The following is a 25,313-nucleotide window of genomic DNA, read 5'->3' on the forward strand; positions in this document are numbered from 1 at the left end:
TGGAGAGGCTTCATCGATCCTGCCAATTGGAAGTAATTACCACGTTCTTACCGTGTCCTTCGCACATGGACTTTTCACGCTGCTTCTGTTGCTTCTGGCCCCTCTTGGCTTGTGGGAGTGGCTGCCGCTCAAGGCAGGGAGACCGCCCGTTTGTTTCGTAGCCACAGCCCCTAGCACGGTGCTCACCACATGGTAACCACTGGGTCGTTGTTCCCCGAATCCGTGTGTGATGGTGATGGTGGCCTCAGCCTGGCTCTCCGGCTTCGTCACGGCTCGGTCCCCACCTTCCTTGCCACAGTCCCCCACGCTCACGTCTTCTTCCCGGTCTGTGTCCTTGAACCCCGGCAGCTGGGGAGGGGCTTCCCATCGAGCAAATTCTTCCCCTTTCCTCTGATGTCACTGCCTCCAAGAAGGTTCCCCAGCCCGAGCCAGAGCTCCCCTTCTCACCATGTTCCCCAGAGTAGCCTCACTGACTCCTAGTCTGACTATTCCTGCCTCTTTGCCCTGCTCTGATCTTCTGAGTTTGCAGCAGGGCGTGGGGAGAGCCATCCAGGTAGGCGAACGTCCAAGCAGGCTGGTTCACAGAAGCCGCCAGAGGATGGGCTCTGCCACCGTGTAGTCCAGGGCCTCCTCCAGGTAGTAACACCACCGGCTTCCCTGGTGCCCATGTTGCGTGCCCTGTCCTCGGGCGCATCAGCCAAGAGAAGCCCCGGCGGAGGTCCCGTGCCCAGAATGCCCTCTGCATCAGGCCTGCTGGATCTCTTTTCTTGACCACTTCTCCAGATGCTCTCACCCCCCCATTCCCTCCTAAATTCCAGCCCAGTTCTTCCTCCAGGGAACAACCTGGAGGTGACAGTCTGCCATCCCTGATCTCTGTTCCTTGCCTCTGTGATAGTGGAGAGATGTGCCTGCCTCCACCCACCCTCCTTGCAGCCGGTGGGACCAGGAGAGTCCTGCTTGGTTCTGGGGCAGCAGACCCTCCCCTCATCTGCTTAAATACACACCACATTCTTGGGCCACCTCATTCTGGGGGCTTTCGGAGAATAACCTCGTGATCAAGCCCCTTCCCTGTCTTGGTGCTCCTTTCCTGCATGTTTTTGGTGGAGATGTTCTCCTGAGTCTCTGATGGTGAAGCTAATTCAGTGCTTCTGTTTCTACTAACGCACAGAATGTTTCTGAGCATACGCAATGTGCTCTTAAACCTCGAGAACCGCCCAGCTGACACGTTTGTCATAACCTTCCCTAACATGCTGCCCTTCCAGACAGCATTACCCTGTGCCCTCCGAGTACCTGTTACTTGCTGGAACACTCTTCCCCGCCGGTTGTTGAGGATTTGGCTTATTCTTTGCCCAGCACCTCACTCGTGCCAGGCGCGTCGTCAGTGCTCCGTAAACATGATCCTAGTAAACCCGGGAGGGGCCGGCTTTGAGTGTCCGCTGAGGAAGGAGGCGCCGCAGAACATGCCTTCCCCCGTCCTTTACGATCGTGACCCATAACGCAGGCTCTGGGGATACTGATTTTCCTTCTTGGCTTGTGTGTGTTCCAGGTGAAGGGCCCATTTGTCCCCTGGCAAGTTGTGCGGGACATTTTGCACTCCACCTTTGAAGAGTCTCTGGATAAAACCTCCCATTCGGTCGGACGAAGAGCTCGCTACATAGTCAGAAACCCCCAAGCCTATCTGAACTATAAGTAAGCCGTGTTTGAACTTTCATAAGTTGGGGCCACAGTTACTCCTGGGCTTCTAGTTCGTTCTTTACTTTCCTTGCATCTCGTTTGCCCAAGAGTCCGCTCCAAAATCCAGAGAGAGCGGTGAGTGTGCAATAGCTCGCCCGTAGCCTGCCCGAGTGTTGGGGCCTGTGGGTGAAACCGCTCGTGAGTTTTCAAGGGCTCGGCCTGCCTCTGGACCGTTTTCCGTATCCGGTGTCTTACACGCTTCAGGACAGCCTTGTGACGTACGTGCTGTTGTCCTTCACTACCCATAAGGACGCGGAGGCCAGTCAGGCTGGGCGGCTTACTGAATGCATCCCGCCAGCGGCGTGTGGTGAGGCAGAGGCATCTGCTGAGTTTCACCACTGTCTTCAGCGCTCAGGGCGTTTCTAGATGTCAGGGCCCGTCACATAGCTCCCTCCAGGAAGAAGCGGGGCAGGACCAGAGTCATCGGACCCAAGAGTACTGTCCCCATTACGTCCTCAGCACGCCCTCGGCATTCCCGTAGAGGGTCGGGTCCGCGTGGTGGTGGCGGCTGGCCGGGGGCCGCAAAGCATCCTCGTTGTGGCTTGTCGGTTGCCAGTAAGGCTGCCCACCCAGGCCTTCCTCCCACGGACAGGGCACGGCGCTGTCGCCCGCCCTGTCAGCCCCTACCACAGGCGTGGGCTCGAGTGGGGAGGACCAGCGGGCGTCCGGGCTGTGCCCGGGGGGGCCCGAGCGTTGCCACCAGCACGAGAGCGGGGCCAGGAGGGGGCACGTGGCAGGGTTGGGAAGGAGTGCTCCCACCGACTGGTTGTTCGTGCCCTGGGTCGGCAGGAGAGCGTGGCTCGGGTTGACTCTGAGCCGTGGGCTGCCTGCCGTCCGCTGGGTTGTAGAGGGAGACAGCCCAGCCGTGGACTGTGGAGTAAACCACTGCGACCAGTTTCTCACCCTCAGCACGACTGACATTTGGGGCCAGGTCATTGTTTGTTGTGGGGCCGTCCTGTGCACTGTAGCATGTTTAGTAGAAGCCCCGCCTCCACCCACTAGATGCCAGCAGCACCCCACCCCCGGCCGTGACAACCACACACGTCTCCAGATGTCTGCAGGGGCCAGCACACGAGGGCCCTTCCTGTGGGGAGCCACTTGGCCGTATGTGGAGAATCTTAGACTTTTCTAGAAGGGCTGTGGTCACCTGCTCCAAACCCCTCTTTTTCAGAGTGGGAACAGGCCCAGAGAGAGGATGCAAGTCGGCCAGGGTGATAGTGCGTTGGCAGTGGAGTGAGTTCTGGAACTTGGGCTTCCTGGCCCCTGCCTGATGCTCCTCCGCTTGTCCCGCAGTGGCTGCTGGGTGAGGGGGGCACGAAGGGCTGCGGCCCAGAGCCGCAGGACCCGGCACGAGACGTGTATCCGCTTGGGGGCTGTGCCCTCACCTGCGAACAGAACGATACAGCCAATGTTAGCCGCCCCTGGCCCACCCGCCCCGGCCCTCGGCAGGCAGGTGACCGTGGGGCCCCGACACCTCACCGAGCTCTAGGATGGAATGACAGCCTCCACCTTGCAAGCTCTTTGTGGAGGTGCAAGTGCCCGGCTCATAGCAGCCCTGCAAACACGGGTTGCCTTTGCCCGCGCTTCTTAGTGGGCAGGTCAGACTCTCCTTACGTCGCAGAGAGACAAAGATGTGTAGTGGACAGAGAACTCTTTTGGAGATGAGAGCTCTTTCCCGTAGTGACACCAGGGCCTGTGTGATAGTTTAACATTTAGAGCACATCTTCACATGGGACATCTCGTTTGGTCCTGGCCAGATGCCTGTGAGGGCAGGCAGGCGGGAGTCCCTGTTCTCAGTTTATAAGTGGAGGACGGAAGCTCGGAGAGGCCGAACGTGTGACGTGTGGGCGGCCACAGACCTGACTTGACTCGGGGTGGGCTGACCCCAAATCCTGCACTGTTAAGAGCCGTCATCACCCAGCAGGTATAAGGAAATCGTACTCTGTGTTTAGCCAAGGCCAGATGTGTTAGAACAGGAGCCTTCCAGCGACTCTGAACACAGACCTCGTTACAAGCCAGACCTCACGGCTGTCCTCCCTCCCTGCAGGGTTTGCCTGGCCGAGGTGTACCAGGATAAAGCACTTGTCGGGGACTTCATGAATCGAAAGGGCGACTACGAAGACCCAAAGGTAGGCGTCATCAGGCTCAGCCTGCCCTGAGGGCAGGGGTCTCTGGGTTCCCGTCTCATCCTGTGGGTCCCGCAGCGCCTCCGCTGGCCTTACAACGTGGATGTTTCTCCCGCGCGTCTGGGAGATCGGCTCCTTAGTTCTGTGGCTTTGGCCCCCGTTTGATGTGGCTCTAGCACCGGTTCTCAGACGTAGTTAGAATCTGACACGCCACTTTGCAGTTGGGCCTGTTTCGTTAAGAAAACAGGGCCGCTCTTCGGAAAGCCCAAACCGCTGGACTCCCTGGAAAGTTAGCAGACAGGACGGGGCCTGAGTTTTCTGGATACTTTGTGGGCAGGCTGGGCCGGTGGCTGACAGGAGTGAAGCCATCTTTCCAGACCCAGATTCCCTGCCCTGTGGCTCAGAGTCTCCTCATCCCCCGCTCGCCGAGCCAGCCCCGGGCTCTGTGCACGTGTGTCAGGCCTGGTGCCAGGCGAGGCCGGTCACAGCAGAGACCCAGCCCTTCTCGGGGAGCCCAGGGCAGTGGACAGGCAGAGAAGTGACTCTTCAGAGCAGTGCAGTCACCCGAGGGGAAAGCCCAGGACCGCTGAGGTCGCACAGGGAGTACTGAGTGCTTTTGGTGCAAATGACGAAACACAACAACCCCACGGGGCTTCCAGCTGTTTCTCCCACGTGCCCAGCACCTCAAAAGGGGGCAGCCACAGAGATGTCATCAAGGCCCCACGTTCAGTCTGTCACTCGCTCCTGGTCCCTAATGGTCAGTGTTCATCCTCATACTGGCCACCTCGTGGTTGCCCCCTGACAGGTGGAGCTCCGTCCCCACCCCAGAATCCCAGGGCAGGAAGGATGGGGAGAGGGTGGCACTGGACCCTGGGATCAGCGAGGGGCCAGCCTTGCCCAGAGGCCCCTGAGGTTGCTGTCATTGGTTTAGATTCATCTTGACTCCTCCTGGGAGGCTGGGCAAATCGGATCGGGGCTGGCTCCAGGCTGAGAACGAATGGGGCCCCGGAAATGGGCTGCCAGCAGCATCTACTGCAGAGGGCTTCCGAAGGTGTTAGCACTTAGCCTAGACTCCAAAGATGAGGGACCCACTGAGACAGAGGCAGCAAAGAAAGGGGGAACAGGGCGCTGGGGAGGGGGCCACAGTGGGGCAGGAGCATGCCCTCCTCCTGCAGCGTGGGACAGCTTGCCCCCCTGGATTAGAGGTGAGGCAGCGGGGAGAGTGATCTGTGCCCTAGTCTGGACTGGGCTGGGTGCAGCACAGGGAGGGAGGGAGCCATTTGGGGTCCACGGTTGAGGGTGGGAGGGGAGGAGGAGGAGGCCGAGGCCACTGTGCTCAGGGTGAGCCAGAGAGGAACAGAGCTGGGAAGGGGGAGGCAGCAGGGGAGCACGGGCCGGGCCTGCTGATAGGTGGCGCGCAGCCTTGGGAGGCTGCAGGGATAGTGTGGGACACACTTGGGCCTTCCTGGGGCCTGGGGCAGAGCTGGCAGTGCAGGAGTGAGGGCTGGCAGCGTGTTCCTTGCCCAAAATCCCTGGGCCCAGTGTGTCTGTCACCTTCCCAGGTGGATTCAGCAGGCTCAGGAGGCAGGAAGGCAGAGGAGGTTATGGTTCTCAGTCCACATTTCCGGGGGGTCGCTGCTGGGAATTTGTGACAAGATTTCCCTTGATGTATCAGCAAAACCTCCCTTCAGGGAGAGAAACGGCTTAATCTCATTCTCTCATCTTGAAAGGTTTGTGCCAGTGAGTACAAAGAGTTTGTGGAGAAGCTCAAGGAGAAGTTCAGTTCAGCCCTGAAGAATCCTAATCTTGAAACCCCAGACACACTCCAGGAGCTGTTTGCCAGGTAAGGTTCTTCTGGGAAGTTTCTGTGTGACTCTTATGGGACAAGAGGAAGAGTCACCGGCCACGGGCGTCTCCCCTGGTCAGCAGTTCCACGGCCTTGCAGCTGACCTGGCTGTGTCCCCTGACTCTGAACCAGCTCGCCTCCTCTCATGGGCGACTTGAAAAAGGAGAGGCCAGTGCCATCCCAGCACCCCACCGGGCGCCCCCATTCCTTCTCCCACAGAGGCCCTGCTACTGACTTAATCTGGGCTTCCCCGCGCACCAGGTGTGCTTTTACTAAGATTGCTCACTTGACCTAGGAGGACACTCCAGGATAGAAGTAGCCCTCCCAAGGTGGCAGCGCTTGTGACCCACAGGGCCAGGGTTTGAACTTCCACGGTGGGCCTGATTCCAGAGCCCCAGCTCTTTCCAGCTCGGCCGCTGGGCGCCTGGAGAACATACTTGGGTCCAAGCACAGAACCCGTGAAATGTTTTAAGTCTTGAGTTCTGTGATCCAGGCCTGTTGCCACTGCCTAATTCACCTGTGAATCCCTTCTGACCAGCCCCATCAAAGTGGTCCCTCAGGCCACTAGATGTCTGAATTTCTTCCTGTAGAGAGGACGTTCATCTGTTGGTTCCTGTTTGGGAACCCTAGGACATGGTGCCATTTAGCCCCAACAGCTTCATCCGGAGATCTCGATCTTCCATCCGTCCAACAGACAATTTACGTGGTGCCCGTGTATACCAGCGAGCGATTTGTAGTTGTTTTCAGAGTTGACATCAGTGCCTTCTTTTGTGTTTGGGGCTCATTTTTGCAGAGTTCCCCAGAACTCTCAAAGGGCATGGTTTATGTTCAGTCTTAAAGATGTTTCAAATGGCCTGCATGTTTTCAGTAAATTTACAAGGCAACTTTTAGTTATAAAAAAAATACGGTTAAAATAAAGCCTTCTTACTTTTTAAAGGAGAGTTCATGAACCATCTGGAGGAAGGAAGAAGTCCCGCCCAGTTGTAACAGTTTAACACTAAATTTGATCTGGAGCATTCTGGCAGGACAGGCAAAAAAGAAAATGGATCCAAATACTTTGACTAAAACCAGTTCACATTTCCTGTTAACTAAATTTTAGGAAGAATTTACTGTTGCCAAGACAAATTTTGACTTTAGAATTATAGAAGCCAAAGAAATGTCTTGCAAATGAACAGCCATTATTTTTTTTAAGTGAGTTCTGCGATTTTGTCTTACATTGAATTGCCTGGCTCTGTAATGCAACGGCTGGCACATTGGACTTCTCTTCTTGTATTTGTTTGCTTGGTAGGAACACAAACAACATTACTTGAAGCTCAGAAACACAGATGGGGACATAGCCTGCTATCTAATATAGCTACTCCCTCTTTTGAGATATTTTCTTCCAGACATCTTTCTTATGCTTGTTTTTAATCCTGATGGGCCCACGATTTTAGATCCCCTTCCCTTGACAATTAGCGGTGGCTCTCTGCCAATAGGCACTTTTCCGTGTTGTTTCATAATTGTCCATAAATGAACACTCCTCATTTTCTCAACCCTCTTTTTACCAGCGCGCTCGTTTGATGAGCGGAGTATGGTATTTTCTCATTGTAATCGACACGTACGTGTTTGAATGTTAACGAGTTTCACATTTTCTCCAGCACGGCCGCCAGCAAATGGCCACGTTGAGCAAGCATCCGTGCAGCGAAGGTCTCCTGTGTTCCACTGACGTGCTCTCCTTTCGTCCCTTATGCAGATACCGAGTTTTGGCGATTGGAGACGAAAAGGATCTGACCAGGAAAGAGGATGAACTTAATAGGTAGGTACTGATTTACTGAGTGCCTTTCCCTCAGCCCATGATCCCGGCTGCCTGCGGCCTAGCGCAGGAGACGCCCCGGGCCCGACCTAGCCTGCCAGCCGTCTTTGAAGGTGAAGTTGTGTGCAAACGCGGCCTGTTCTGTGGGTCGTCTGTGCTGGTTTCATCCTGCAACATCAGGTCAAGTGGCTATGGATGGCAGAGACCACACAGCCCTCGAAGACCGAAATATTTATTATCTGGCCCTTTCCAGGAAAAGCTTGCCCACCCGAGCCTCACATAGCAGTGGCTCAGCCTTAAAGTGAGTTGAGGAGACAGTTACAGTTCTCAGCCCGTGAGCTTTCCATGCAAAGCTCTGGTTAGAAAGCTCAGCTGGTTTTTCTCATGTTGGATAACCAAGATTCAGTTTGATTTTAGCTCTACATTTCAATGAGAAGCCTCTCCTTTTTGGAGGAAAAACTTGTTGGAGGTTGGATGAAAATGGGGCACGTGGCTGGGCCAGTCAGTGGAGCGTGCTACTCTTGATCTCATAGGTAGGTAGGTAGGTAGGTAGGTGCACTGAAAAAAATCTCAGCCCTAACTACATTTGTCAGTTGTCACGCACACCTGTTTCCAGGGTACGGCACCACTTACCCACTAGACTGAAACGTTTTTTCCTGCAAACATGGAGCAGTTAGTAAGGCTTAAAAACCACCATGTGTTTTGTTTTGGTTTATGAATAGTCTAGGCATTCATAGCACTTTCATGGGAGGCAGCACTTTTGAAAACAAGAACTGAATCTACCCAAAGTGAGCAGTGCCCGTGGCCCACGGCCTCACGTGCTCTGCCGCCCACCCCACTGTCTTTCAGCGTGGATGACATCCACTTCCTGGTGCTCCAGAACCTGGTCCAGAGCACGCTGGCCCTCTCAGACAGCCAGATGGAGTCCTGCCGGTCGTTTCAGGTGGGTCGTGGGCACCCAGCGGCAGCTTTGCGGGAGCCTGTGGGGCTCGCCCTGTCAGAGGCGGGAGCCGAGGGAGGCCCTCCTCGCTCATTCTCTTCTCAGCTGTGCTGTCTCGGGGGGTCCGATTTCCCCTGAGACTCGCGCCCTCACTTCTTTGATCTTGGAAGTGTGGCGGCAGGATCCAGTGACCGTCCCCCCAAATCCTTCCTGTGCTGAGGTTTTCGGTCTGATGTTTAAGGCAGAAACTTAGGCAGAAGAGGAGGTGAGCCATGACAAAGGACTGAGGCAGCAATTGAGCTGTACAGCTTATCTTCCCAAATCAGAACTTCTAAATGTCGAGATACTTTGATCTCTGGAGATCACCATGCGGGAAGCCTGCCTTTCTCTGGGCCACGAGCTTAGACCTCTCCTGAGAACGTCTTAGAACGTAATGCTGCTTTATCTTGGCTGAGTGAGGGTGGAGGGCAGGCAGGCGCTTCTCCTTGAACCCCATCCCGAGCCTGGGGAGGTGCTGGTATTAATTAGCACTCGCTACAAACAGGAAACTTGTGTTTCCCAGGGCGCGAAAAAGCAAATGCCCACGATCACACGACTCTCCGTCGACCCAGAGTCCATGTGGCTCCAGGGCCCCAGTGGAGAGGTGCTCAGAAGGACCTGCCCCCCGCCCCAAGCCAGTGCCTCCCTTGTTTTTGATGGTCGCACAGGTGTATTCCAAGTGGAACCTATTCACTTTTGTATTTAACCTCCAAATCTGAAACTCAGCGCTGGTTTACGTTACCAAATCAGCCCAGTTTGGAACACAAGAGGGACAAATATGAAAAAAAGGGATGGTATTCTTTCTTTCTTTTTTTTTATTTTCTTCTATTTTTATTTTAATTTTTTTTTAACGTTTATTTTTGAGACAGAGACAGACTGAGCATGAACGGGGGAGGGTCAGAGAGACAGGGAGACACAGAATCTGAAGCAGGCTCCAGGCTCTGAGCTGTCAGCACAGAGTCCGATGCGGGGCTCGAACTCACGGACCGCGAGATCGTGACCTGAGCTGAAGTCGGACACTTAACCGACTGAGCCACCCACACGCCCCTATTTTATTTTAATGTTTCTTCATTTTTGAGAGAGAGAGAGAGAGAGAGAGAGAGAGAGGGAGACACAGAATCTGAAGCAGGCTCCAGGCTCCGAGCTGTCAGCACAGAGCCTAAAGCGGGACTCGAACCCACAGACCACAAGATCATGACCTGAGCCACCCAGGCGCCCCTGTTTCTAATCCCACTGATGAGTTCAGACAGGTAGTGTCCCAAACTTTGGGTACCTCCTCATCCACCAGGGAGCCCTTGCAGCATGTGGCCCCCAGGCCCCGCGCCCAGAGACCGCAGAGGGGGTGGGATCCTCACAAGCATGCTGCCGGCCCCAGGATTCTGACCAGGGTCCTCGGAGCACCCTGGGGGAAGACACGGTGTAGACCCAGCTTGGACACTGCACGTATCTTCCAGATGGTGATTGTTACTTTGGCCACAGAGGAGATGAGGAGCAATGGGGGGGAACGGAGCGATTTAGGGAAAATACGTGACCCCGTGTGACCTGGTGGCGCTTCAGAGCACCGCCCCGGCCCGGGTCCTTTTACAGCAATGGCCAGGCCTCTGCAGACTCAAGACTGAACGCTCTTCCCATGCCTCTCTTAATTCGTCACCGTGAGATGCAGCTGTGGTGGAGGGGTCCCCAGTCATCCTGTTCTTGCCCCCCTCGGTGCCACGCAGCACTTGAGCCACGTTTATTCACGCGACGTGTGTACGTCTCGGAGTGGGAGGCTGGTGGTGGTGCCTCGCCCCTCCTGCATCCCAGCACTTTACAGATAAAGAGGGCAAAGCCTTGTGGGAGCCTCAACACACAGAGAACAAGAATGGAACGGGGTGGGGGGGGGGGGGACAGAAGTCCCAAGCAGACGGCCCCCAGTCTGGCCCTGGCTCTGTCTTGTCAGACCCAAGCTTGTTTAAAAAGAAAAAAAAATCTTTTTAATTTACTGCCAGCATTGCCCATAAAGATCCCAATTTCCGACTTTATACCTGTGGCCATGGAGGGACCTTTTGGCTCTTCTGCCCAGCAGGGATTCGAGCTGGACGGGACCTCGGGGGTCAGTCCAACCGCTCATCACACAAGCAAGCCCGGCCCCAAAGTTAACGGCCAAAGCCAGATCCCCGCGTCCCAGCCAGGGCCTCGTCCCCCGCGTCATCTTGCTGCTGTCCCTCCTCCGGTTCCATTTGCAGGCGGCGTCTGGGTTCTGGTGGGTGGTGCCGAAGGCCTCATCACTCTCCTTGCCCCCCGGGGGCGTGGGAAGTTGCGTGAGGCAGTGCCTGGGCCACAGCAAGAGGCGGGTGCTTCGTCAGTGACTGCCCGCTGGCACTGAACGCTGGAGAGCCATCGGGGATGAGGTCAGAGGCCTTATATGGGATACCTCAAGGCTCCCTGCAGCCCCAAACTTCCGGAGGTGCTCTGCAGGGAAGTAGCCACTCCCGGGGGGCCGTGGTCGACTGCCTCTCGCGTATCTGGCAGGCTGGGCCCCACTCGCTCACTCCCCAGGCTTGGTGTGAGTGCTCCTGCACCAGCAGTCATCTGGGGAGCATGCCCATCACCCAAGGCTTTTCTTTTTTTCCTTTCTTTTTTTAAATACAATTATCGTCAAGTTGACTAACATACAGTGTGTACAGTGTGGTTTTGGGGGTAGGTTACAGGGCTTTTCACAGGAAGTGGAGGCCAGCTCCTCCCTCCCCAGAGGAGAGGAATGATGGCAAATTGGCCCCTCTCCCGCCTCTTTCCCTCTGCCCCATGCAGTGCTTTCCCTTCAGAATTGATGGTCTGTGCACCATGCCTGACGTCGAAGCTCTGTCTAGAGACATCGAGGGTGGTCTGTGGGCCTCAGACTGACGAGGCCCAGTGTGTGCCCAGATCCCCCTCCGGCCAGCACCCCGACTGACTCCTGCCTTGGCTCTGCTGATCTCCTAAGTCCCTCTGCCATGGCACAGTGGTGAGGTCACTGGACTTGAGGGCGAGGCCTCGTTCTCGCCTCTTCTTGGTCCCACCCCTGCCCAGCAATGTGGCCTCGGAAGCTCCCTCGAAGTCCACGAGCCTCTGTCTTCTCTGGCACTCGTGGTTCTGGGGGCGATGCGGCAGAGAACCTTCCAAGCCTAAAATGCTCAGACCGTGACCATACTTTTTCCTGGCCAGCACTTTTGAGGAGACAGGCCTAGCAGGAACTGTCCTGGGGTCTAGTGGATGCTGGACATTTGCTGTTGGGCCAGTTGGCCAGATGGTGTGGACGGAGTAAAGCGGACGTGTTTGGGAACATACTGTGTGGGCGGAGCCAACCAGACGTGCTAATGGGCTGAGTGAGGAGTAGGGAAAAGAGTGATATCAGAGATGATTCTGCGTTGACTCCCACTGTCTTTTTTTATTTAAAAAAAAGTTTTTTTAACGTTTATTTATTTTTGAGACAGAAAGAGACAAAGCATGAATGGGCGAGGGTCAGAGAGAGGGAGACACAGAATCTGAAACAGGCTCCAGGCTCTGAGCTGTCAGCACAGAGCCCGACGCGGGGCTCGAACTCACGGACCGTGAGATCATGACCTGAGCCGAAGTCGGCCGCTTAACCGACTGAGTCACCCAGGCGCCCCAACTCCCACTGTCTTTATCCAAGACTTAGCTGTGGGGTGCAGAGCAGTCCTTTCTCCCAGCTGCCTGTCCCTCTCTGTAGTCTCTGGGGTGAGACGTGATGGGAGGGAGAAGTTTGAGGGTCGGAACTGCTGGCTTCCTCTGCGCACTCTCGCACCACACCCCCAGGTGTCCTTGTCCCCCTGTGGGCCCCTCCTCTACAGACCAGCTGTAGCGTCTGCTCCCCCCACCCCCCCAGCTGCGGGACCACCTTGCTCACCCGCTGCCTTGCTGTGTCGCAGACTTTCCGCCTGTACCGGGAATACAAGGACCATATTCTGGTGAAGGCCTTCATGGAGTGCCAGAAAAGGAGCTTGGTCAACCGGCGCCGCGTCAACCACATGCTCGGCCCAAAGAAAAACCGGGCTCTGCCCTTCGTGCCCATGTCCTACCAGTTGTCCCAGACCTACTACAGGTGAGCCCCGGCGGGGAGGGGGGGGTGGGGCTGGGGAAGGCGCAGGGCGTCACCTCCGGGGGCGGGGGGGGTCACCTCCAGGGGGCATGGGGCCCTCCCGTGGCCGCAAGTGCAGGGTGCAGCTTCTGGAACGAGTTTCCTTCTCTGCGCCTGTGCCACCTGCTGTGGGGATAAGGGCAGTGCTCACAATGGTTTGTTCTGGGACATTTACCAAAATGAGTTTCTAACGTAACAATTCGACTAACGGCACAGCCTCGTGGTCGGGCCTAATCGGTCATTCTCACAGCTCAGAGCTGCTCCGGGCTTCATCTTGAAGCCATCCCATATTTTCCAGACTCCGTTTGCAGCACACCAGCCACCTGAGTGGTGGTTTGGGATGCTGTGAGTCACCTTCCGGAGCGCCTCCTGACGGGAGCCCTCCTCACGGCGTGGTCCGCAGCCGGCGTGGCTGGTCTTGGTCACCCGCTCCGCATTTTGTGCCACTGGCCTCCTTAACCACACACATGGAAAGGAAATCTGTGGAAATAGTCCCAGGAGTCTCCTCTCCCTGGCAGCCCTCGGCCTTGGCTGGCCTCCTCTTCTCCAGGCTGTTCTCCTTGTCCGTCCTCAGATCTGCACTGAGGTCGTCAAAAGCAGAAGAGCAGCAAAATGAGGGGGTTTGGGTTTTCTTAGGCATCCCTTTGCCCGTAACTCCAGACGCTCACGCCTTTCTTGAAGGCCCCTCCCGAGTGACCTGCTGCATCCTTTGCCTTCCTGGGATGCTGCCTGCTGCAGTAAAAAGAGCCGTGGCTTGGCAGGCAGGAGACATGGGTCCAGGTCCAGCAAGGCCACTTCTCGACCGTTTTTCCCCTGCAGCATTCTAGTCTGTGAGCCAAGGGGTGGCGTTCACATCAGGAAGACCTCTGGGTCCCTCCCTGGGACCTGGGCCCGCATTACAGCGATATGGGAAGACACACTTGTGGACAGAGACCAGGCCTTGACTGTGCAGCCGCCTCATGGAGACAGTGAGACGGACACACTCGTGTCCTCTCATCTCCCTGTGGTTCAGGGCTTGCCTCGCATAAAGGTTACCGTTAACAAAACGTGCATCCGCCTTCCCCAATTCGGCGCCTGTTCATAGCGAAAGGCCGCGAGGCGTGGAGTAGCGGGTTAGATGAAAGGCCACGGCCCCTCCGTGCGGGTGTCCGGTGAGCAGGGAAGGCACATGCAGAGGGAATTGGAACGCGGCGCCCTCACAGAGGCGGAAAAGAGGGCTTTGCGGGGGGGCTGGTGTGGCCAGTTCTGGCGAGGGTCTGAAGCGCCCATAGCCCATCCACGCGAAGCCCTCCAACATCCCGTCCTCAGTTTGGACCTTACCTCCGTTTCTTCCACACAGGATTTTTACTTGGCGATTTCCAAGCACCGTCTGCACAGAATCGTTCCAGTTCTTCAAGAAAATCCTGGCCGCCGGCAAGTTGGACCAGCCTGATAATTTTTCCTTCAAAGACCAGGATAATAATGAGCCTGCACGCGACATGGTGGCATTTTCTCTGGACGGCCCCGGAGGACACTGTGTGGCCGCCCTGACCCTCTTCTCTCTGGGCCTCATTTCCGTGGACGTCCGGATCCCGGAGCAGATCGTGGTGGTGGACAGCTCCATGGTGGAGAACGAGGTCATTAAGAGGTAAGGGCTGGGGTGTAAGCAGGTGGGGCACGCACGCTGCTCTGAGCGCAGCCGGGGCTCCGGCACCGGGGCTTCCTCTCACGTCACAGCGACCATGCCCTGGGGGAGTGGCCACGGCCCGGCTCGTGCGCGGTCCCCTAGGTCCGTTTTCCTCTCCCAGCCTGGGGAAGGACGGGGGCTTGGACGAGGATGACGACGAAGAGGAAGACCTGGACGAGGGCTCTGGGGGCAAGCACCGGGCCATCGAGGTGAAAGCCCGCCAGGCCTCCCACACCAACTACCTGCTGATGCGGGGCTACTGCGCGCCCGGCATCGTCAGCACCCGCAACCTGAACCCCAACGACAGCATCGTGGTGAACTCCTGTCTGGTGAAGTTCCGGCTCCGCCGCACCCCGGCGCCCACCCGGCTCTGGCCCATCGGTGAGTGGCGCCGGCCGCCCCACGCTCCGACCCCCTTCGCCCACCCCCAGGCCTCGCGGGGGAGCCTCCGCTGGCCAGCCCTTCCCCTCCTGGGCCACCCCCCAGGGGCCAGGGGCCGCGTTAGAGCGGACCCCGTGTCTTCTGTTCCTTTCCCTCAGTCCCACGTGCAGGCCTACACCCTCAGGTGGCCCCCTGGGCCCCGTGTCCTGGCCCACTCGCCACGCAGCCTCGTCATACTGCCGGTTCCCTCCATCGCTTGAAATCACATACTTACACAAACTGCTTACGTGTCACTTCTGACCTCTTGCTAGGACAGTCGGGTGTTCGGCTGATATTCATTGTCTGTCACCTCCCTCATTTACACTTTTTATACTCTTTCTGTCTCTTCTGTTAATTACGTCTGAAGCTCTAAGTAGCCTGCTTAAACCTTCCGTTCCCACATACCCTGAACGTGAGGCAGTCTCTTCCTCTCCCCCCACAGAAAGTGAACACATTCGGGCCCCTTCCCACCCCTTTCCTGCCTCCGCCTTTCCTTCGCCTTCCCCCGTCGGGCTGCACGGTGTTTACTTTCAGTGTCAAAACCCCAGTTAGTGTTCTGTGCTCTGTCTGGAGTTTGGCTTGGGCGAAAACGTGATCCGTGTGACCGTGGTCGTGGCAGAGACAGCTTTTACGGGAAGAACGCACACCGGCCCCGCTTGCGAAAGCACACGTGGGAGTTGGGGGCGGGGGCCTGCGATGTCTCCCAGGGTCTGAGGAGCAGGGAACACGGGAGCACCGACAAGGCAGGGCCCCCTCCGGGGCTCCTTGGCTGCACTTCTCACACCCTGGCCCTAAGGGACATCAAGGGACACGTGTCGGGAGCCCGACCGCCAGGGGCCGTGCCCTGTGCAGCCAGAGGGTGACCCCTTGCTGTCCGGGGGGGCAGTGAGCTGGCGTTGGAGCCTGTGCTCCGGTGTGGGCTGATTCGGGTCCCTGTCTTCACAGTCACATCTCTGGAAGAGCTCCCCGTGGGAATATCCTGCCTCCCCGACACGTTCACCAGGCTGATCAACAGCCAGGAGGGCCCCTGCAGCTTGGATGAGTTTGTCCACCAGGTGGAGCTGTCCGGGTATGAACCTGGAGACGTGTGCGCGGCCCTGGAGGTCCAGGGGGCCATTGCAGCCACGGGGTGCTTCGGGGTAGACCGAGTGGAGCTGAGCAGGTGGTTCTCCGCCTTCGAGGGGACAGATGGCGAGCGCACCAGGACCTTCGCAGACTACGTCCAGGTGAGCCGTGCTCTCGGGTCACCTGGGGCAGCTGCAGCTCGGGGGCCAGATGCACACAGTGGGTGGGCGTGGCTTGGGATGCGTGGTGGACTTACTTGCCAAGATTAAAAATAGGAGATTTTGCCTAAAACCCAGCTTTGGGATGTTAGAAGGTCTGGCAGCCTGGGCCCCGTTGCTTCAGCCACACAGCACGGTTGGACAGAGCCAAGTAGGGCCATGTCCGCGGCCGTGACTCCCGGGGATCCTGCCCCTGGCCCCGCGTACTCACCCCTCTACCTGCCTGGGCCCAGTTTCGTCAGGCACCCTTGAACCCAGAGAATGTCAAAACAGATGGACCTCTTAAATCAAGTGCCGTGGGGCCTGGCTCGCCCTCCTGTGTGTCGTCCGTAGTTGGAAGCAGTGGGATGCACGTCAGCTATTGGTGATGTCACAGAGATGCCTGCCTTGCAGCGTTCATGGTGGGGGAGGAGAGTAGAGACCAGTGTTCCTGGTTATCAAACCAGTTTTTAGGAGCACAGGACAGGAGAGAGGGGTCGTGACGACCATTCACGTGGTGTTTCACTGTTCACATAACTCCTGCCTCTGGAGCTCTAGGAGGTAAACCGACACGGGTCAGGCGGCTCCCTGTGTTCCCTGCTGCCCAGCCCCGGGCCCCAGGTGGCGAGTGCCCACATGACCCCCCCACCAGTCCTGCCTGACCTGGTTTCGGGACGTGAACTGGGGCAAGTTTCTTGAACCCTGACCTATGGGTTTTCGAATCTGGAAATGAAAAGAAGGACCACCCAGCGTTGGTGCAGTGCCTAGATCAGAACAAGGACCTCGGAAGCAGGGCTTGGCATAAGTACGAGAGGAGTTCCCATCATTCATGTGGGAACGGTCATGGCCTTTACAGAGCTCGGGGTGTTGAGTCCCCTGGGAGGACGCTTTGATGGCCGTGTCAAGGGCACAGCTTCGGTTCCCCGAAGTTCACACCAAGCCTAGAGAGGGCCACACGGCCAGCTGGCACCCACCTGGGGCCGGAAGGCAGACCTGGGCCCCGAGTTGTCCGTCCTGGAGGGACTGGGCTTGCCATTTGCTCAGGGCGTTCAGACACATCGGGCAAGGGAAGCGGGCGTGAGGATCGTGGGGTCCCCCACAGACCCAGTGTGTCCCCTGCTTCTCCTAGGACCTCTTGGAGTACCACCAGGTGGTGGAGGTCGGCGGCAACACTGTTCGCCTGGTGGCCATGGCCTCTGCCCAGCCCTGGCTCCTGCACTCGGTGCGGCTGAAAGGCAAAAAGGAGGATGTGGACGCTCAAAGAGAAGACCCCCGGAGCCCCCGGAGCACCAAGAGGCGTGCCAGCTGGACGAGCAGCGATGTGGCCCATCAGGGTGGGGAAAGCGACCTGGAGAGTCCCCAGAAGCCCCCCGCTAAGAGGCCCGCGCTCCAGGATGTGCGCTTGGCCCTGAGCCCCAGGCCCAGAGCAGAAGAGGAGCCGGAAGCCCCAGCGCCTGCTCCGCCAGCAGCTCCCGGAGACGCGGGCGTGAAGGAGCCTGCCCCGGGGGCGCTGGAGGCCGGGCGAGAGTTCCAAGAGAATCTGAGGGCAGCCAGCCCTCTAGGCCAGGAGCCGCTGAGCTGTCAGGCCCAGCTTCCAGAGGGATCTGAAGACCCCAGAGGTACGAGCCTTGTCGCCGGCCCACCCTCCCGCACCTGCCCATTCTCTGCCCTCGGGTCCGAGCAGTCCCCGCGTGCCGCTGGGAACCTGCCCCCGGCCACAGAAGGCCGTTGCCTCCAGCCTTTCCTGTCTCCGCGTAGAAAGGTCTCGCCTGCGTCCGCTTGCTGCTTCCACTAGAGGGCTTCAGACTCCTGAGTGGGGGTGGGGGTTCTAAGCGTGGTCACCGGGGTGCTTCTGGAGGGCCGTGTGTGCCAAGGTGTCCCGTGCGAGGGAGCGGTGCCTGAAATAGGAGGCGTCTCGCTTTCCGTCGGGACCGGCTGACGCACGGGGACTGAAACCTCCCCTGTGGCGAAAGCGCTCCTGTCTGGGCTCAACGCGGGCCTCCTCACGGGGCTTCAGAAGGTCTTTGCCTGGGGTTTATGCACAGAGCTCTGCGGTCAGGGCTTCTGGGCGGGAGGGGCTCGCTTGGCTCCCCTTGTGGGGGCTCCTCGGGGCCCTGGGAACACCCCTCACACTCGCACGCCGTGGCCCAACCCGGCTTCGTTCTGGGTGTGCCGGCTTTGTTTCCTCAGCCCCAGAGCCCGCACGTGAGTGTCGCACGGAGGGAGGAGGAAGAGGCGGACTCCGCCCCTTAGTCTCCCTTGTCCTTTCCCTCTCCTGTCAGGTTCGGCAGAGAGTTCTGTGGCCGGCAGCCTGTCCCAGGCAGCATGGGAAAAGTGAGTGTGTGCCCAGATTCGGGGGGCCTGGGCGGGGCGTGGGTGCGACGGTGGGGAGTATGCCCCAGGGTCCCCGTAGCGATCATCACGTGGAGGTGGTTCACAGTCGGACACAGTGGTTCTCGGCGGGGGAACCTGCAGACTCATGGCACGTTGTCCCGCTTGCTGGGGGCACAAGGCAGGAGCTTCTCGCGTGCGGTGGGCGAGGGCCCGAGGTGTGGGCTTCTGCAGTGTGGGTCCATCTGGAACCGTGGCCTTTCTGGTGGGGGGGCACCCCCACAAGTGCGTACGTGGCCCTCAGCTTGGCGGGGCCGAGCGCCCCTGGCTCAGATGCAGCCCTTCCAGGGCCCAGGCAGGGCAGGCGGAGCCAAGTGTCCAGCCGATGCCGGGCCTGTCCTGTGCCTGGACCCCGCGCGGCAGACCGGTCCTGGGGATAGGGGGCGGGGGGGCTACCAGATAGGACACGGAAGTAGAGCTTCCGCATAAGGACCCCAGCTTGGCCCAGTGTGCAGGCAGCCATTGCCTCAGGGTCCGGGATGGAGCTGGTGAATCCAGAAATTGAAGCTCTTTTCCGTCCCCAGCCAGTGGGGGTCCGGCGGGGGGCTCATCGAGGCCTCGGTTGAGGCTGAGGGGGAACGGGTCCCCTCAGCCGGTGATCCTGGGCCCCGGGGCCGGGACTCCTCCATCCAGGTGGGAAGGGGCTCGGCGTCCCATCTGTGGAGCGGGGGGTCTGCGTGTCTGCGAGCCTGTCCCTTCACCCGCCAAGCCTGACAGCGGACTGCCGTCCCCGCAGGGACGGCGAGGGCATCTCGTTCGTTGCCCGCCCGTGGCGCATCGTGGACGGCCACCTGAACGTGCCGGTGTGCAAGGGCATGATGGAGGCCGTCCTCTACCACATCATGACCAGGCCCGGCATTCCCGAGACCTGCCTGCTGCAGCACTACCAGGGCGTCCTGCAGCCCGTCGCCGTGCTCGAGCTGCTCCAGGTGCGGCCGGGCCGTCGGGGGGGTTTCTAGGATGGGCCTGAGGGTGCCGAGACTCCCCCCCGCCCCAGAGAGTCCTACCCCCCAGCCCTGCCGAGAGATGAGCCCCACGCCTGTGTCCTGCCCCGGCCCTGGAGCCCTGGGGCCCTGTGTCCTGCCCCGGCCCTGGGGTCCTGTCTCCTGCCCCGGCCCTGGGGCCCTGGGGCCCTGTCTCCTGCCCCGGCCCTGGGGCCCTGGGGCCCTGTGTCCTGCCCCGGCCCTGGGCTTCTGCAGCTGCCAGAATGGGGCAGAGGATGTGATCCACAGGTAAGCCCGCCAACCTGGGTGTCCCGCTGTCTCCAGGGCCTGGAGTCCCTCGGCTGCATTAAGAAGTGCTTGCTGAGAAAGCCCGCGGCCGTCTCTCTCTTCTCCAAGCCCCGGGTCCAGGAGGCCCAGGCGCCCTCCAGCCTGAGCGACAGCCCCACGGTGTTCTACGAACCCACGCTGGACTGCACCCTGCGACTGGGCCGCGTGTTCCCCCACGAGGTCAACTGGAACAAGTGGATCCACTTATGAGGCGCGTGTGGTCACCACGACCCCCCTTTGCACCACTGGCTCCTGAGGAGGGGGTGACCCGTGGGGGGGAGGGCTCCACTTCGCCCCCGCGCGCACCCCACCCTGTCCAGCGCACAGGGGCAGGTCAGCGCCAAGCCTCCCCTCTGGCCCGACACTCAGAAGAGGCCCACTCGCCTGCCCGCTCCGGGGCTCCCTCCGGCTGGCGAGCAACTGCCAGGAGACTCCGGCCCCCACTCTCCGGAGCCCTCTTGTTCCCAGGGCATCTCGGCCCTTGCTGCCCGCACAGACACTGCCCTCGACGCTGCAGCCTGCCTCCTCTGGGGAGGCCGGGTTGTGGCGAGTTTGAGCGGTTCTTGTGGGCCTGGACCCCAAGGGCTTCCGAGTTGTGGCCGCCGTTGGGGAACAGAGCCGCCTGCCCGGGCCCCTGCATCTTCGGTGCGGACCTCAGCCTCATTGTCCTTTGGCCAGTGAGAGATCGGGAGCCCACGCCGCTCATGCCTCCGATGCAGATTACAGCCACCGTGGCAGAAAGCCCGAGTGCCCCTGAGTGGCAGGGCCCCAGCGGGGACTTGCTCCGCTCCAGGCAGGACATCTGACCCAGCCACCCAGAGAGGACCCTGCGCTTCCCTTTTTATTAGCCTGGCGAGCTGCCCGGCAAGCCTGCAGCGGGATGGGCGCTCCTTCCTGCTGGCTGCAGCCCAGGAGCCACGGAGGCCTTGGATTTGTTTGTTCTTTTCACCTCTTTTCTCTTTAAAAAAAAAAAAAAAAAAAAAAAAAAAAAAAAAAAATCTCTTGGCATGTATTTATTTTGGTGTTTTTTTTTTTTTTAATTAAAGTGAAGTCAAATGCATTTAGTTTGATGTGTTTCCTAAAGACTCTCTGATCCCCTGGGGGATCCCCGGCTTCCACTTGCAGAACAGCCAGGAATAAATGTTCCCAGTAGAACCAGAGGAAGAGGGGGTAGCCAGCCCTGGGCACCGCCTCGCCCGCCTGCCTCTGCCCTGAGAGCCTTCCTCCTCCTCAGCTGGGCCCGGGCCTGTCCTTGACAGAGAAGTGACTGGAGGTGTGCCAGGCCAGCAGGCCACAGAGGTCACAGGCCTGTAGTGTGGGTTTAGGGAATGAAGTTCTCTTTTGCTCTCTTCCCTCCACTCCCCTTCTTCCTTCCGTGTGTGTGTGTGTGTGTGTGTGTGTGTGTGTGTGTGTGTGTATGCGCGCATGTGTTAATTACCAACACTTTTAAAAAATTGGGCATTTCATTTTTTAAAAATCCAGAGTTTTACTTTCTTTAAAAAAATGGAGAGATCCAGCAACAACTGTATCCACAGCCAGAAGTGTGGCACGTGCCCCCCTGGTCCCCAGGGTCCTGGCCTGGGCCCGGCCACATGCCCACCAGCTTCTCCAACTTAAAAAGCAGCCCATCTGGGCCATGTCTGACCTGCAGCACCTGACCTGGCCCAGCTCATGGCCCAGTGTCTCTATCCTGGGACCTGGACCCTGGACCCTGGTCACTCCAGGCCAGACTCCAGAGTGACAAAGGGCGGGATGGGGCACAGGGTGGGGAGTCAGGGTGAACCCCAGCACAGCCAAGAGCGGGCCACGTCTTAACCATCATTTTTTTTTCTTTTCTCATTTTTACTCAAATGTAAAAGAAATAGCATTTAGGGGGATTTTTTGAGATCAAATCGAATAAGAAGTGTTATCTGCTCTACGAACAGAAAAGACTTTACAAATGCCAGGTGCTTCCTTTGGGAACACATCATGTGGTAGAAGGAAGGTGGGGTCATGGGAACCCAGTGTTGACATTCACACCTCAGAGCCTTAGTTTTCTCACTTGAAAAATGGGGTAGACTACCTCTCTCATGGGAGGACCAGATACACTGAAGAACTCCCAACTGTGAGCACGTGGTTAGGGTTCAGCAAAGTTTATCTTCTCTTTTCTTTCTCTCCTGCCCCCTGCCCAGATGAATGATGGTTTGGGCCTGTGTTTGGGGGTTAGCACATAGGGATGAGGGGTGCAGCCCTCTGGTGGAGAGATGGGCTTCTGTGACCACTATTCCGCATTCCACAGCCAGCCATTCTGTGCAAGGATGATCTGTTCCTCCCACTACCTACCTGTGCATCTATCCATCTGTCCGTCCACCCACCCATCCACTTGCCCACCCACCCATCCATCCATCCACCCATCCATCCACCTACCCATCCATCCATCCACCCATCCACCCACCCAACCACTTGCCCATCCATCCATCTGTCCACCCGTCCACCCATCCATCCATCCACCCATCCACTTGCCCATCCTCCCATCCATCCATCCATCCACCTACCCATCCACCCATCTACCCATCCACCCATTCACCCATCCTCCCATCCACCCATCCATCCATCCACCTACCCATCCATCCATCCATCCACCCATTTACCCATCCACCCATCCTCCCATCCATCCATCCATCCACCCATCCATCCATCCACCTACCCATCCATCCATCCATCCATCCACCCATCCACCCATCCATCCATCCACCTACCCATCCATCCATCCATCCACCCACCCAATCATCCATCCATCCATCCATCCATCCATCCACCTACCCATCCATCCATCCATCCATCCATCCACCCATTTACCCATCCACCCATCCTCCCATCCATCCATCCATCCACCTACCCATCCACCCATCCATCCATCCACCTACCCATCCATTCATCCATCCATCCGCCCATCCACCCATCCATCCATCCACCTACCCATCCATCCATCCATCCACCCACCCAATCATCCATCCATCCATCCATCCACCTACCCATCCATCCATCCATCCATCCACCCATTTACCCATCCACCCATCCTCCCATCCATCCATCCATCCACCTACCCATCCACCCATCCATCCATCCACCCATCCACCCATCCACCCATCCATCCATCCATCCATCCACTCACTCACCTACCCAGTCATCCATCCAGCCACATCCATCCATCCACTCAAGGTAGCTCTGCCCTTCCAAGTTCTACAAAGTGTTCTAGGAACCACAGCAGAGACCAGAAGGTCTGAGCACAGATGCCTTCAGGGGTCAAGCAGGTAACATAAATGACAGGAAGAGGAGCCCTGTGTTAAATAGCGCTAGGGAGTGGTAGAGGCTATGGAAAACTAAATTGTGTGTGTGAAGGGTGGGAAAGAGTTCACGTTTGGACTGAGCAGCAAAGGCGGGGGTGAGGAGGGATGCTGAGCCCAGAGGGCAGACATCCTGTTCACCCTGGCCTGCCCCTCACTGGAGGCTGGCACCACAGGGCCCGGACACCCGTGCCTCTGTCTTCTTGGTGTCCCCAACCTGCAACATGGTAATCCAGTCTCTTTAAAACACTTGAAACAGTACAGTAAGACTTAAGCCTCCGAGTTCCTTTCCCCTGAAGACCTTTTTCTTTGTGCTTCCCTTTTATGCGCCCCTGGAAAACGGGCCTGTGATGCCATTTTTACATAAAATGTCCCAGGGATAAAGCTCACTCTGCTCCCCCCGCGGGGTCCCTGGCACACCCACATCATCACATCTCCCGCTAACCGGCAGTAGTCCCCGGCACAGGCCCCCATGTCCTGAATGTTCCCCCTCCTTTCCCTGGGGGTGAGCACCGTCATTCCTGGTTTCCCCCACCGAGCACCCTGGCAGCTGCCTCCCCGGACTCCGCCTCCCTTCTGTCTTGAGTCCTCAGATCTTGTCCAGCCCTCCTGGGTGCCTCCACCTGAGTCCTTCTTCCTCCCCTTCCTGCCTCGTTTCTCACCTGGGCTGAGAGTGATCTCTGCCTTCTGACCCTTGACCCACTTCTGCCAGAGATTTTCCAGTTGTGCTTGTATGCGTGGATCTGTGTGCAGACGTGTAGGTGTGTGGACGTGCATGTGCGTGGGTGTGCGTGCACACGTGCGATCTCCCTGCTTGGTGAGATTTCACCACCCCCACCCTCCAGGGCCCTGTGCGTGTCCAGCTGCCCAACGCGTAGCAGTCAGCCTGTGTTGAATTAACGAAAGAACCCCATCAGCTCACTTTGTGTCCTCACCACCATATTCCCACTGCGGAGGGTTGCTGTGACCATCGTACAGGGCCATATAAGCCACCTGACCCCAGCCTGAGGCCGCTGCCCTCCAGGGACACGTCAGCCTAGTTCCAGTGGTCACCAGCAGGTGGCAGCACTGTTTGCTGCTCGTTCAGCGGGCTCTCCAGAGGTCTGTCCAGCCTGGGCTGTGGTGGAGATCAAATCTCAGCCTCAAATCTCTTGCCACTAAAGATGGGGAAAAAAAATTAAAAAAAAAAAAAAAAGGGGGGCGCCTGGGTGGCTCAGTCAGTTGAGCGTCCGACTTCAGCTCAGGTCACGATCTCGCGGTCTGTGAGTTCGAGCCCCGCGTCGGGCTCTGGGCTGATGGCTCGGAGCCTGGAGCCTGCTTCCATTCTGTGTCTCCCCCTCTCTCTGCCCCTCCCCCGTTCATGCTCTGTCTCTCTCTGTCTCAAAAATAAATAAAACTTTAAAAAAAAATTTTAAAAAAATTAAAAAAAAAAAAATTAAGATGGGGGAAAGACCCCATGGTGTGAGCAACAGGGGAGGGTCTCCTGCTCCATTTACAGACTTCCAAGCAGGCCCCTGTCTTCATCTCTGTATCCCATTCTGTGGCACTTCCAGGGTCGGGGCCAGGTGGCCCTCTCCTGGTCTCGGTCCCCTCCTTCCTCTCTGCCCACTGCCTTGTCAGCGGATATTCTGCCTTTGATTGATTCACTCACTCACTCGTTCATTCATTTACTCAGTATTTGCTGAGCACCTGCTCTATGCCAGGTGCTATTCTAGACTCTGAGACATAGAAGTGAATGAAACAGACAAGACCCGGGGCGCCTGGGTGGCTCAGTCGGTTAAGCATCTGACTCTTCATTTTGGCTCAGGTCGTGATCCCAGGGTCATGGGATCGAGTCCTGCGTCGGGCTCCCTGCTGAGCATGGAACCTGCTTGGGATTCTCTCTCTCCCTCTCTCTCTGCTCCTCCCCCATCCTCTGAAAATAAATAAACATTTAAAAAAATTGTAAAAGAAAGCAAAGAGCAAAATTATCTTTAAAAACAACAAAAATCCCAAAAAACAAACAACAAAAAAAGACAAAACCCCTGTGCTAGTGGGATAGACAGCAAATAAAATCAAAGATGTAGTTTAGAGCTTAATAAAAGGTTATGGAAAGAAAGAAAACTACGTCAGCGGGGGGTGCTTTGGCTTTGAGTGAGGGGCCCTGGGCAGGTCCTGCTGAGAGGGTGACATCTGAGCGGAGACGTGGTTCCTCTTGTTTCCCATTCCAGGGTTGGTGTTTCTTGACTGCCGAAGATCCCTCTCCCGTTTCCTTCCCGCTGAGAACACAGCTTGCTTCCTCCTGCCTTCTGGGTGTGATGGGCTCCCGGGACGGGAAATGCATGTGCTGACTCTCCCATCTTTCCTGTCCCCGGTTTTCCAAGAAACGTCCGGAGCAGCCGCG

The 25,313-nt window shown here is 57.8% G+C and overlaps 1 protein-coding gene across 1 annotated transcript in view; it reads left to right on the forward strand.

Annotated features, from left to right (window-relative positions):
- Window positions 1-20,659, forward strand: part of GTF3C1 (general transcription factor IIIC subunit 1) — a 75,079-nt gene extending 54,420 nt beyond the window's left edge. Inside the window, exons 25-37 of the mRNA XM_045460773.1 lie at window positions 1,547-1,689; window positions 3,782-3,863; window positions 5,591-5,703; window positions 7,439-7,501; window positions 8,348-8,441; window positions 12,386-12,558; window positions 13,934-14,221; window positions 14,382-14,641; window positions 15,626-15,906; window positions 17,072-17,561; window positions 18,225-18,276; window positions 19,070-19,262; window positions 19,602-20,659. Of these exons, the coding sequence (XP_045316729.1) occupies window positions 1,547-1,689; window positions 3,782-3,863; window positions 5,591-5,703; window positions 7,439-7,501; window positions 8,348-8,441; window positions 12,386-12,558; window positions 13,934-14,221; window positions 14,382-14,641; window positions 15,626-15,906; window positions 17,072-17,561; window positions 18,225-18,276; window positions 19,070-19,262; window positions 19,602-19,814 (2,445 nt within the window). The 3' untranslated portion in view covers window positions 19,815-20,659. The remainder of the gene's footprint in view (window positions 1-1,546; window positions 1,690-3,781; window positions 3,864-5,590; window positions 5,704-7,438; window positions 7,502-8,347; window positions 8,442-12,385; window positions 12,559-13,933; window positions 14,222-14,381; window positions 14,642-15,625; window positions 15,907-17,071; window positions 17,562-18,224; window positions 18,277-19,069; window positions 19,263-19,601) is intronic.
- Window positions 20,660-25,313: the final 4,654 nt, after the last annotated feature.

The sequence above is a fragment of the Leopardus geoffroyi genome, chromosome E3 (genome assembly GCF_018350155.1).
Source record: "Leopardus geoffroyi isolate Oge1 chromosome E3, O.geoffroyi_Oge1_pat1.0, whole genome shotgun sequence".
Lineage (NCBI taxonomy): Eukaryota > Metazoa > Chordata > Mammalia > Carnivora > Felidae > Leopardus > Leopardus geoffroyi.